This window comes from Trichosurus vulpecula, chromosome 5, assembly GCF_011100635.1.
Source record: "Trichosurus vulpecula isolate mTriVul1 chromosome 5, mTriVul1.pri, whole genome shotgun sequence".
Lineage (NCBI taxonomy): Eukaryota > Metazoa > Chordata > Mammalia > Diprotodontia > Phalangeridae > Trichosurus > Trichosurus vulpecula.
Genome location: NC_050577.1, coordinates 127,002,068 through 127,015,735, shown reverse-complemented (window position 1 = coordinate 127,015,735; position 13,668 = coordinate 127,002,068). Strand labels below are relative to the sequence as shown.

The 13,668-nt window shown below is 38.1% G+C and overlaps 1 protein-coding gene across 6 annotated transcripts in view; it reads right to left on the bottom strand.

Moving 5' to 3' along the window:
* The window catches only part of CADPS2 (calcium dependent secretion activator 2), a 730,659-nt gene that overhangs the window by 56,417 nt on the left and 660,574 nt on the right, over positions 1-13,668 (bottom strand). For all 6 annotated transcript variants that reach the window (XM_036759293.1, XM_036759295.1, XM_036759294.1 and 3 more), the window contains 2 exons: positions 12,045-12,128; positions 11,916-11,948 (listed from right to left, as the gene is read on the bottom strand). In XM_036759293.1, the coding sequence (XP_036615188.1) occupies positions 11,916-11,948; positions 12,045-12,128 (117 nt within the window). The remainder of the gene's footprint in view (positions 1-11,915; positions 11,949-12,044; positions 12,129-13,668) is intronic.

Below are 13,668 nucleotides of genomic sequence, written 5' to 3'. Positions count from 1 at the left end.
AAACACAGATCTAACTATGTTATTTCCAGGCTCCTGAAGCTTTGGAGGTTTATGACTGCCTCCAAAATAAGACACAACCTCCTCTCTTTAGTACTCAAAGGCCTTCTCAGTTGGGTTCTAACCAGTCTTTCTAACCTGAATGCAAATCACTCTCCATCACACACCATATTTTAGTCAATCTGGCTCACTTACTAGTACTAAGAGATAACATTCTATCTCATGCCTAGAATGCTTTCTTTTCTCATCTCCTCTTTTGCGGGTGCTCTACTTTCCTTTTAAAATATAGTTCAGGTGTCACCACTGACATGAGCATTTTAATGATCCCTTCAGTTGGTTGTTGGCCTCTGGCATCAAATTTTTTTATATTTACTTCTTTTAAAATTTATTTACTATTTATTATTATTTTCTGTTGTTACCATTTAGTCGTTCAATCAGGTCCAACTCTGTGACCCTGTGGACAAGTCCATGGCATTTTCTTGGCAAAGATACTGGAGTGGTTTGCCATTTTCTCCTTATTATTTGCTCCTTTTATTTACCTTTTGCATATACTCTTGTATGTTATTGTTGAATAACTTCCCTTCCAGACCTTTTCACTCCTGTTTCGCTAGTAGTACTGAATTTCTAAAAGTTACTTTTCCAGAACAATGACATGTTAAATATCATTGGAACTTCTGAGCTCCAAAAGCAATGGTGTAAAGTGAATTTTTGTGTGGTTAAACATGCTTCTATGTCCACTAGGAGAACATACAATCTCCACTAGAATGAAAGCTCTTTGAAGTTGAAACAGCATCTGACATGTAGTAAATTCTTAACTAAAGATTACTGAATGTAATCAAATCAAATATCTGCTGCTATTACAGCTGCTATGTGTACATGGATACGGCAGATACTCTTCCTTTTTTTACCATTATTCCCATTTATCATAACAAAAATAATGATAAAGACTTTTTAGTTGGGTTTCAAGAATCTCTCATTCTGCAACAATGTCCATTATCCTGACTCCTCATCTACTTGCATGCCCTTTTAATGAAGTAGATAGCAGGGAATGCTGAGCCAGAAATACCATGCAAATAACTGGGGTGTAGGTTGGCTATAAGTATTTCATATTTTTGTTGAAATATGTAATTACCTTTGGCCTAATTCTACCTAGATCTAGCTTAATTCCTTTCAGTAAATGTGAAGGATGAAAAAAACAACTTATATATTTTTTTAAAAAATGGTAAGTCCGATCTTTATCATGGAAAATGACAAGTAAAAGCACAGGGTGAAAATTAGCAATATAAAACACTTGTTTATTTGTAAAAGTCTGTCTTCAATAATCTTGCACTTTCCACAATATTTAGAATCTTCATCTGGTTCCTGGCATGGATGTGTGTATCTCTCTCGTGTACATTAGTTGCATGGATCTCCAGGGAGAGGATTTCTGGTCCCCGTGTTCTGTCTGGTTCTCTTTCTGACGTAAAGCATTGAGTATTCTGATGGCTTTAACTGAGTAATAAACAATACCATGGCAAATAAGCAAAGGTGGGTCACTTTCATTATAAAACCCCCTACATTGCTTTCTTATAGCACTTTAGCCACACAAAATGTTTGTGATTGTGGAAAATGTCCAGAAATACAAAAAATAAACAAATAAACAACAATCCCCACTAGTCAGTTTTAGAAGGGAAACAAATAATTACTTTTAAAGTGATTCCATGCTATACTGGCGGGGCCATAGAAGTTGCGGGTGGATACGTGAGAATAGAAGAGATTGTTCTTGGGACAAAACGTAGAATGAAGGGTAAGGAAGAATACTGGTTTCCTGAAGTACCCAGAATCATAGACAGGATTATGAGAGCAGAATATTTAGAGGAGCAAAGCCAAACCAGTAAGTCTACAGGAAGGAAAGAGGTGGCTACTTTTTGTTCATTGACCATTAGCGAACCAGAATTTGGTGTATACTACTGGTGATTCTTCATCTTATCTTTCTCCTATTCATCTCTGTTTCTGAGTAAAAGCATCTGTTATTCTTATCATGCTCTCTAGTTCTCTCTTTTCAGTTTTATCATTTAAATGCCTAGCTAATAGCAGATGGGCAGGTAGGAGGTAGTGAGGATAGAGCACTGGGCTTAGAAACAGGAAGACTCATCTTCATGAGTTCAAATCTGGCCTCAGATGCTCAACTAGCTGTGTGACCCTGGGCAAGTCACTTAACCTTATTTACCTCAGTTCCTGATCTGCAAAATGGGCTGGAGAAGGGAATAGTATCCTTACCAAAAACCCCAACAAAACCCAAGTAGGGTCACGAAGAGTTCGATATGCCTGAAACAGCCCAACAAACAACAGCTATATTAGGTGCTCTGTAAGAGTTTGATGGTAATCACAAATGAATGAAAAAGCATTTATAAAGCACCTACTATTTACTGAAGTGTTGTGCTAATTATTGGTGATATAAATAGAATAATATAATGATGATAATGTAATGATGGCATTATTCTAGAAAAATATTTTTCCATCTATGAGGTTTAGGGTTCAGGCACTTTTCAGAAGCGAAGTCCATGGAAACTAGGAGGGCTGCCCAAGTTCAGTTCAATTAATTTGATTCATCTCATCAAACCTTTAATAATGGCCTACCCTGTGCAGAGTATTGTGCTAGTAAACATTGGGAAAAGATAAAATTCAAATGAGACATAGTCCCTGTCCTCATTGCTCATAGTGTAAGGGAACATGATACAAAGACAGATAACTATAATATACATATAACACGATAAGAATAAATACAGAACAAAGTGCTATGTGGGGTTCATTATCAATGAAGTCATTACCAATAGGGGATAATCAGAAAAAGCTTTCTGGAGAAGGGAGCATTTGAATTGGCATTTAAAGAATAAGTAGGGGGTCCTGGGGGTGGAGCCAAGATGGCAGCTGGAAAGCAGGGACTAGCATGAGTTCCCCGCCGAGTCCCTCCAAAAACCTATAAAAAATGGCTCTGAACCAATTCGAGAACTGCAGAACCCACAAAACAGCAGAGGGAAGCAGGGCTCCAGCCCAGGACAGCCTGGATGGTCTCTGGGTGAGGTCTATCCCGCATGGAGCTGGGAGCTGGGAGCAGAGCCCAGCGGGAGCGGCAACGACCAACCAGACCAGGAGCCGGGCGGAGCGTGCCCTAGCACCCTGAATCAGTGAGCTGCAGCAGTTACCAGACTTCTCAACCCACAAACACCAAAGACAACAGAGAAGGTTAGTGGGAAAAGCTGCGGGAGTGGAAGGAGTTCGCAATTCGGCTACCACCCCAGGGGGCAGTGGAGGTGGGGCAGCTATACAACTACAGCTTCAGTTGCTTCTGGCCCCAGGCCCACCTGGTGGGAGGAATTAAGTGACAGATCAGAGCAGGAATAAAAAGCCTGCTGAAGATCTAAGTCCAGTCCGGGCTGGGGGTTCTTGGGGAAGGAGGAGTGCTTGTGTGGCAGAGCTGGCACATCCCCCCAAGCGTGGAACATAGAACTCTTTAGTCTACAAGCAGTCATACCCCGCTGAAAAACTCAAGGGTCAAGTTAGTTGGTTGGGAATATGGCCAGGCAGTGAAAACGCACTCAGATTCAGTCTCAGACTTTGGATTCTTTCTTTGGTGACAAAGAAGACCAAAACATACAGACAGAAGAAGTTAACAAAGTCAAAGAGCCTACATCAAAAGCCTCCAAGAAAAACATGAACTGGTCTCAGGCCATGGAAGAGCTCAAAAAGGATTTGGAAAAGCAAGTTAGAGAAGTAGAGGGAAAATTGGGAAGAGAAATGAGAAGGATGCGAGAAAACCATGAAAAACAAGTCAATGACTTGCTAAAGGAGACCCAGAAAAATACTGAAAAATACACTGAAGAAAACAACACCTTAAAAATAGACTAACTCAAATGGCAAAAGAGCTCCAAAAAGCCAATGAGGAGAAGAATGCCTTGAAAGGCAGAATTAGCCAAATGGAAAAGGAGGTCCAAAAGACCACTGAAGAAAATACTACCTTAAAAATGAGATTGGAGTAAGTGGAAGCTAGTGAATTTATGAGAAATCAAGATATTATAAAACAGAAGCAAAGGAATGAAAAAATGGAAGACAATGTAAAATATCTCCTTGGAAAAACCACTGACCTGGAAAATAGATCCAGGAGAGATAATTTAAAAATTACTGGACTACCTGAAAGTCATGATCAAAAAAAGAGCCTAGACATCATCTTTCAAGAAATTATCAAGGAGAACTGCCCTGATATTCTAGAGCCACAGGGCAAAATAGAAATTGAAAGAATCCATCGATCACCTTCTCAAATAGATCCCAAAAAGAAATCTCCTAGGAATATTGTCGCCAAATTCCAGAGCTTCCAGATCAAGGAGAAAATACTGCAAGCAGCCAGGAAGAAATAATTTGAGTATTGTGGAAACATAATCAGAATAACCCTAGATCTGCCAGCTTCTACAATAAGAGATCGAAGGGCTTGGAATACAATATTCCGGAGGTCAATGGAGCTAGGATTAAAACCTAGAATCACCTACCCAGCAAAACTGAGTATCATGCTCCAAGGGAAAATATGGATTTTCAATAAAATAGAGGACTTTCAAGCTTTCTCAGTGAAAAGACCAGAGCTGAATAGAAAATTTGACTTTCAAACACAAGAATCAAGAGAAGCATGAAAAGGTAATCAAGAAAAAGAACAAGAAAAAGAAATTGCAAGGGACTTACTAAAGTTGAATTGTTTTGCTTACATTCCTACATGGAAAGATGATGTGTACGATTCATGAGACCTCAGTATTAGGGTAGCTGGAGGGAATATGCACATTCATATATACATATATATATATATACACATATATATATATACACATATACATGTTTATATATATGTATAAGTGAATGTATATGTATGTATATATGTATGTGTATATATATACACATATATGTGTGTGTATGTGTGTGTGTGTGTGTGTGTGTATATATATATATATATATATATGTATATATATATATATATGGAGAGAGGGGGGGCACAGGGTGAGTTGAAGATGAAGGGAAGATATCTAAAAGAAATAAAATCAAATTAAGGGATCAGAGAGGAATATATTGAGAGAGGGAGATAGGGAGAGATAGAATGTGGTAAATGATCTCGCATAAAGGTGGCAAGAAAAAGCAGCTCTGTAGGAAGAGAAGAGAAGGAAGGTGAGGAGAGAATGAGTGAACCTTGCTCTCATCAGATTTGACCTGAGGAGGGAATAACATACATACTCAATTAGGTATCTTACCCCAACAGGAAAGAAGAAGGAAGAAGATAAAAAAGGGGGGCTGATAGAAGGGAGGGCAGATGGGGGTGGAGGTAATCAAAAACAAACACTTTGGAAAGGGGACAGGGTCAAGGGAGAAAATTCAATAAAGGGGGATAGGTTAGAAAAGAGCAAAATATAGTGAGTCTTTCACAACATGCGTATTGTGGAAGGGTTATACATAATGATACGCATGTGGCCTATGATGAATTGCTTGACTTCTTAGGGAGGGTGGGTGGGAAGGGAAGAGGGGAGAGAATTTGGAACTCAAAGTTTTAAAAACAGATGTTCAAAAACAAAAACAAAAAAAAGTTTTGGCGTGCAACTAGAAAAGAAGATACACAGGCAATGGGGGGTAGAAATTTTTCTTGCCCTACAAGAAAGGAAGGGAAAAGGGAATGGGAGGGGAGTGGGGTGACAGAAGGGAGGGCTTACTGGGGAACAAGGCAACCAGAATATACGCCATCTTGGAGTGGGGGCGAGGGTAGAAATGGGGAGAGAATTTGTAATTCAAACTCTTGTGAAGATCAATTCTGAAAACTAAATATACTAAAGAAAAAAAAAAGAAAAAAGAAAAAAAAGAATAAGTAGGAATTTAGAAGGTGAAGAAGGGGAAGCTAGAGGAGGAAGGAATTGGAAAGACGTAGAACAGGAAATGATATGGGTGAGGATTGATTACTGGGGACAGGCTGTAGGGTAAAGATGTTTTTGCAGTTGTGGTTCTGGATGATGATGATGATGATGACAAGGATTGGGGTCTTCTTCAACTCTTAAGATCTATGATCCTTTTCTATAGGTCACACTTGTCATAGGGGTGTGTGTCTGTATGCGCACACAAAACCTCTCCTAGTATTCCTGAACTTTTGTTTGGTTCATTTCCACCATTCAATGCAACTTTAATAGCCATGAAGTTCTTTTTGAAGAATTATCTTCTCGAGCACAATTACAACCATTTAAGATCATTATATGATTTCAGTTGGACCTTCACTACCGTATGGGAATCCTTTAGTTCTTTTTCCGAGTCTCTAGCATTCTCCTCACTGCAGCTTTTCCAGATCTGCTTTTCTCTCCTCATCTTTAGCCTCTTTCCTCAGCAAATGACTGTGCTTCCTATTTTACTGAGAAGACTGAAGCCATTCATGAGTCCTTTCATTACCCTCCTTTATAACTCAAATTTTCTCTGTGTTTTCAGAGAAGTGGCAATTTATAATGGAAAAGGTACTGTATTTGAAGTCAAAAGAGACACGAGTTCTAATGCTGCCAATGATGTTTACCAACTATACGACTTTGGACAAGTCATGGCCATTCTGAACCTCTATTTACTTATTTGTAGAATGCGAATAATAACTTGTAGTAACTACATCATAGGATTGTTTCAAAGAATAAATAAAATGATGCGCAAAGGGTCAAAGGATCATATATACATGTTAGCTGTTATTATTTAGCCTTTCTCTTTTCTTGCCTCTAGTCTTAGAGGATGAGATGGTAGCTCCTTCCTGCCAAGGTTCATGCTTGCACTTATGCCCTTGATTCCTTCTACTCTCAAATGTGTCCTCTGAAACCTTGTGCCATTCATCATCTCTGTACTTCTACATTTGTAATTCTTCCTTCTCTATGTTGTCTCTCTTTCTACCTACAACATTTTAACATCGCCCCTCTCCTAAAACAAACCATCAAGCAAGCGAGTGAACACTTGGCCCTACAACACATCAAGATTTCTCAGTCCTTACTTTCACTGGCACACTCTAAGGAAGAATAATCTTTTCTTTGTGCCAACTCCATTTAATTGCTGTTCACTAACTCTCAAACATTCTGAAATCTGGCTTCTGTTCCCATCCCTCTAATGAAATTATTCCCTCCAAGTTCACCAATGATCCAATTACTAAATGTAAGGGCCTTTTCTCAGTCATCATCCTCCTTGACTCTTTGAAAGCACTTGAAACTGTAAGATTTCTTGCTAGCCTCTCCTTCCTTGGCTTGCCTCATGCTAAACTCTTACAATTCTCTTTTGACCCTTTGACTACACCTTGGTGTTCTTTGCTGGTTCCTCTTTTTTCTACCCCCAAATGTACCCCCAAAGATTGTCCTTGGCCCTATTCTCAATGTACAATTCTCTACTTTGCATAAGGCTGCCTAGAAGGTGTGCTACCACACCCTGTGGGATGCTTACCATTGATCTTCTTCTTTGGGGAAGTGAGATGCCATATTGGAAACTGGAACATCTATTACACCCCCTCTAGGTATGCTTGAATTCTCTTGGTAAACTCTTATATTCTTGTGGCTTCAAATATCACATTCTCAAATCTCTAGATATAGCCCTAACCTCTCCCCTCTGCTTCAATCCTACATTTCCACCTTGCTGGACATCACTCATTGGATATCCTCCTGACAAGAAGAGCTTAACTTCTCCAAAAATGATCTTATCTTCATCCTTCCTAAACCCTCTTCCTAACTTCTATATTTTTGCCTATGCTACCACCAACCTCTTAGCTACCCAGGTTTAGAACCTTGGGAGTCATTCAAAAGAATTCCTCTTTCCTTATCTCAACATCAGTTCTACCCTATTAATTCTACCTCTGTAATATCACCTCTGGAATATCTTTCATCTAACCTTTTCTTTCCATTTCCAATGTAATATGATAGTTTAAGTCTTCCCAACCTCTTGCCCAAACTACTCAAAGAGCCATCTAATAGTCTACTTGTCTCTTGCTCTTCTAGGGTATCACATAATTGCCCAAGTAATATTTTTGCTTGCACAAATCATGTTGAGATAAAGCTGTCACTTGCCTGCTTGTTAACTTTTAAGAGCTTCCTACTGCCTATAAGATGAAGTATAGAGACCTTTACCCTCACCTTCAAAGTCCTCTATAATCTGGTTTCTTCTCACATTTAGAGTCTTATTTCACATTATTTTGCTTTACATCTTCCAGACAAATGGAACTTGTAATTCTTCCACAACCTCATCCTTCCTTCTCCTGCTTGCATCAGACTCTTCCCTTACTGCCTGCTGAAAATAACTTAACCACCTTGCTGGTGGTTATCTCTCAGCCTCTATTTCCCATCTGTATTATGGGGATAATAATAGTACCAATTTCACAGGTTTATTCAGAGGATCAAATGAGAAAACATATGTAACGATCTTAAAGTGAACTTTAAAGCAATATATGATTACTATTACCATTATTACTATCAATAATAAAAAAAAAATACTTCTCACTCTTCAAGACCTAGCTCAGGAGGCCTCTTTTCCATGAAATTTTCCCTGAAACTACCACTTGGAAGTGGATTTTCTCTCCCTGAACTTTTCATGCCTCTTTAATTGACCTCTGCTAATGTGTTCAATAAAAGCAGCTTTCCATCTATCTTGCCCTACAAGAAAGTAAGGGAAAAGGGGATGGTGGGAGTGGGGTGACAGAAGGGAGGGCTGACTGGGGAACAGGGCAATCAGAATATATGCCATCTTGGAGTGGGGGGGGAGGGTAGAAATGGGGAGAAAATTTGTAATTCAAACTCTTGTGAAAATTAATGCTGAAAACTAAAAATATTAAATAAATAAATAATGATTTTAAAACAGCTTGCAATTTACAGTGTTTGCCAAGTTTACAAAGTGTTCCTCATGCTCTAAACTGCATTATCATTACTTGTATAGGTATTGTTCCCACCCCTATCATGTATGGCTCCTTCAGGGTCTGGCCTCTGTGACTCACCATCTTTGTATCCCATCAACTGTCATAGCACAGTGCTTTGTATTCATTAAGAATCAATAAATATTTGTTGAATTGAATGGTCCTATAGTCCCAGCTCATGCCTAATGCGAGTGCTCTCTTCTGCAGCAGTCTGTTTTAGACTCTTCTTGAATACCTTCAATAAACAGAGAGCTCACCATCTCAGGCAACAATCTCTTCTGTGGCTAGATAACTGTTAGAATGGTTTCTCTTATGAGAGATCAATGACTGCAGCTGTTGAAACATTCTCTTTTACATGAACCAGAACATGTCTCTTCATAATCCCCATTCTTTTCTCCTAGTTCTTTGTTTGTTTGTTTGTTTTAGAGGGGGGAAGGCAGGGAAATTAGGGCTAAGTGACTTGCCCAAGGTCACGCAGCTGGTAAGTGTGTCAAGTATCTGAGGCCACATTTGAACTCAGGTCCTCCTGACTCCAGGGCCAGTGCTCTACTCACTGCACCCCCTACCTAGTTCTTTACTTAAGAGAAGTTAGTTCTATTCCTTCTACATGTCAGCAATTTATATATTTGAAGATGACTAGCATGTTTACCATGTATATTCTTCTTTTTATACAATATAATCATAGTGCCTGTCTTAAAACGTGGTAGCCAGAATGAATTTCAGCACTCTAGATATGGTCTGACCAGCACATAGTACCATTGGACAATTAATTCTTGTGATTTGAACTAGTGACTTTTTAGTGTAGTCTAAGATTGTGTTAGAATTTCTAGGAGCCATATGATCCTACTGGCTCATGTGGAGTTCGAGGTCAACCAAAATCCTGATTCTTTTTTACACAAAATCTCTATATCTTTTTTTCACATTAGTTTTTCCCAATTTTGACTTTGTGAAATTCTTACGTTGTTGATCTTAAGGCAGGATTTCATATTTATCCCTAATAAATGTAATCTTCTTGATTTGGTTAACTGTTCTTGTTTGTTTGAGATAAAGCTGAATTTTGATTCTATGACCTGTCATACACAGTATCCATTCTATATTTATAGATTTGATAAGCAGACCTACTATGTTTTCATTTAAGTCAAACAAATGTATTTGTGCCATGCTCTGCCATAATTAATTTACATGTCTTCAACTATGTTGCACCTATAAGCATTTCTGAAAATCTTAAAGAATTAATTCTGAAAATTCTAAAAATCTTCAAGAATTTCCTGGAGTAATGGCTCCCCATTTGTTTTTTCCTCCCAAGAATAGTTTTGGATTTGAATAATTTTTACACTTTTGACTTTTTTGTCACTTTACAGAATCAATACTTCTTTAACCTTCTAATTTCTGAGTTTTTTTTCTTTTTCTCTAACAAATAACTTCTGGGTCTTGTGCCTTTCACTAGAGAATTTCTCTTCCAATCTCTTACCTCATCATCTTCCAAGCCCTAATCCCCACCCCAGTTGATATTTTCATACCCAGAAGTTTATTGCACAGGATATCCATCCATGTACCCATCCATCCATCTGTCCTACCATCCGTCCCTGCATCGACTCTTATTTATCTATCAAGTACTTATTGAGCCCATACCATGTGGAAGGCATGTTCATAAAACTTCCGGGGGGGATACAAAGAATAATAATCACTTACACTTATATGGGGTTTTGTAGTTACAATATGCTTTCATTTATTCAACAGGCATTTATTAAGCACCTGATAAATTTATTAAGTACCAAATATACCTGTATTTAGGGCTGTGGTTACAAAGACACACAGACACACACATAAAACTTCCTATCTGCAAGGAGCCTACATTGCACTGGTGGGAAACAACCTGAACACAGATAAGTAAATATAAGTATACACAAAGTAATCACTTGGTGGCATTGACAGGGAAGGGAAATCAGAACAGGACTTGTATTGGGTGGCACTTGACTTGAGCCTTGCAGTAAGCTAGGGATTCTACTAGGTGGAATTGAGCCGGGAGTCCATTTCAGGCATAGTGGAATAGTATATGCAAAGACATGGAGTTAGGGGATGGAATGTCTTGGATATGGAAGAGTAAGCAGGACAATCTGACTGAGATACAGAATATATGATGTGGAATAATGTGTAATTAGCCTGGAAAGGGAGGCTGGAGCATGACAGTGAAGGACTTTATATGCCCAATGAGGAGTTCCCATCTTACCTTAAAGATGAGAGGGAAATACTCTGGAGCTTCTTGGACAGGGAAGTGACATGTCCAAACCTTTTCACTTTGCTTTGACATACATAATCTCCTTTGAGCCTCACAACTATACCTGCTATAAGGCAGGCAGCAAAAGTAGTCTTTCCAATCACAGGTTCAGGGAGGTTTCCTGATTTACCCAAGGTCACACAGTTGGTAAGTGTTGAAACTGAGACTCAAATCCATATCTTTTGCATTCTAAATTTAATGCTTTCTAGTAAAGCTAAGACAATTGATTTTTTTCTTCTTGATTTCATTAGTTTTGGGAATTCCTCATGAGGACACCCCCTCTTCCCATGTAGATCTGCAAATGCTTTGTAGCTAGTAATCTTTGACCTTTTTTTTGGCACTGAGAAGTTAAGTGGCTTGCCATCAATCAATAAATCAACATTTATTAAATACTTACTATGTTCTAGGTACTATATTAAGACATGAGGATACAAAAAGAGGCAAAAGACAGGCCTTGCCTTCAGGGAGCTTCCAGGTGAATGGAGGAGACAGCATGCAAATAAATGTTTACCGAGCATTAGACAGACTTTTTCCCATTCCCAGATTGTTCTTCCTCCTCCTCTGGCTATCTAAGAATCCACACTTTTTTCAAGATTTTAAATTCTATGAAACAGAAATAGGTATCCTTGATCTAACCCTACAAAGCCTACTACAAAAGCAAAATCACAACAAACAGGTTATCTAGAGTTCAAAAAAGAAGTTAAATGGAAAGAAAGGAGTACTACTCACTGGAACATCAACGTATTTTGCAGCTGCTTTCACCTTGTATAAGAAAGAAACAGATAATTAATTTAAATATTAGGGATAACAAATAATGTGATAGCTAAAATGCAGAAGTGAATTTATCCAAATACTTACAGTGAAGGACAGAATGGATGAGAAGAAAGTGCCTTCATCATACCTTGACAGCTTAGACAGCACGCCTTCCAATACTGAAACAAACTATAGAACAACACAGAACATTTAATATTTGGGATAACTTTATCCACACAAGCAAACATAATAGGGCCACCAATTATTGGGTCCAGCACAAGAAAAGCATTCTATTTCTCCCATTTTATGTGGAACCTAGGTTGTATAGAACAAAGACATATTCTCTGCCTATTTCTGATAAACTCCTGGTACTAGCCTGTTGCCAAAGAAGCTAAGCTGGTCACTGAGCCTAGCTATTAGTGCATTTAATAATTTTCTAAATTTAATATTTAAACTTTTATGATGATTGGTTTCTTTACAGTTGATATTAAATGAGGAAATTTTGCTGCTCTACATTTACAAATAATTAGCAATATATATCTTTTAACCCTGGAACTTAATGATAGTTACTATTTGAATAGGATATTTAAAACCACTAACAGAGAAGCTGAATTCTGCACGCATATCTTCAAAATAACTTTCAATCTTCCACATACATAAAAAGAAATCTGGGAAATGAAACATTAGGATAACACTCCTTCATTATTTTCCCATTTTCCAAAAGTCCTTCATGCATACCAAGGGGGAAAGGAAGAAAAGATAATGATGAAAGAGCAGTTGAAAATTCTGTGCTGTGTCGTTAGTGCCTCCTACTAAGCACCTGCTATTTACAAAGTACTGTCCCAAGTACCACTTTGGCCTAGAAGAGAAACAGAAAACATGGTCCCTGTCTTGAAGAAGTTTCTAGGCTATTTGGGGGAGATGCAATGGACACAAACTAGGGTTACCTTAAAACTTAATTACAGTGCAACTTATCAAAATGCCCAGAGTTAGACAGTCTGGGTAAAAATGGGCAAATGCTTTGGAAAGGCAGAATCAAATAATGGAGGTGAATGGAGTTCATTGCACAAATTATGTTAAGAAACATACAGTTTGTATGATACAACAAAGAATAGCAACTTCCTAATTGAAAAGGGTTGATTGACAAAGGTTAATTTTTGTTCTCATAGACAGTGTTTTCTAAAAAAGTGTTAGCAATTCTGCGGACATAGCTTATTAGTCTCTGGTGACCACAGAATCACTGTGAGTGCTTAATTGATCGATTACTACAAAATAGTTTATGCAAGATAAAAAGAAATACTTCCCTACAGAATTCTTCTGCCTTACACTATTTGCGACATGATGTAAGAACATAGAAACAAAAAATTTATAAACTATTATCTCAGTTTTTTTTAAAGATCAAAATAAACATAGCTGGGCAAATTGTCTTAAGGGACATGAATATAAAAAAAAGACAAAATCATAAACTACTTATAATTTAAAGCCAAATTAGTAGTTTCTTCCAGCCCAATAGGATTAGCACTAATCAAGGAAGGCTAACCTCACTTGATGTGGTTTTTACCAACCCAGAAGGCCAATACCCCTGGGCTATGTCAGACCAGGGAAAGGGAATTCCAAACTTAATGGCTCTCTGTGGAAAATGCCTTGTCTCTTGTAACTCAAATCTTAAGAGCAAGCATATTCGGGTGATCTCATTTGTCATGTGGAGAAAGGTAATCTCTAAGGTAAC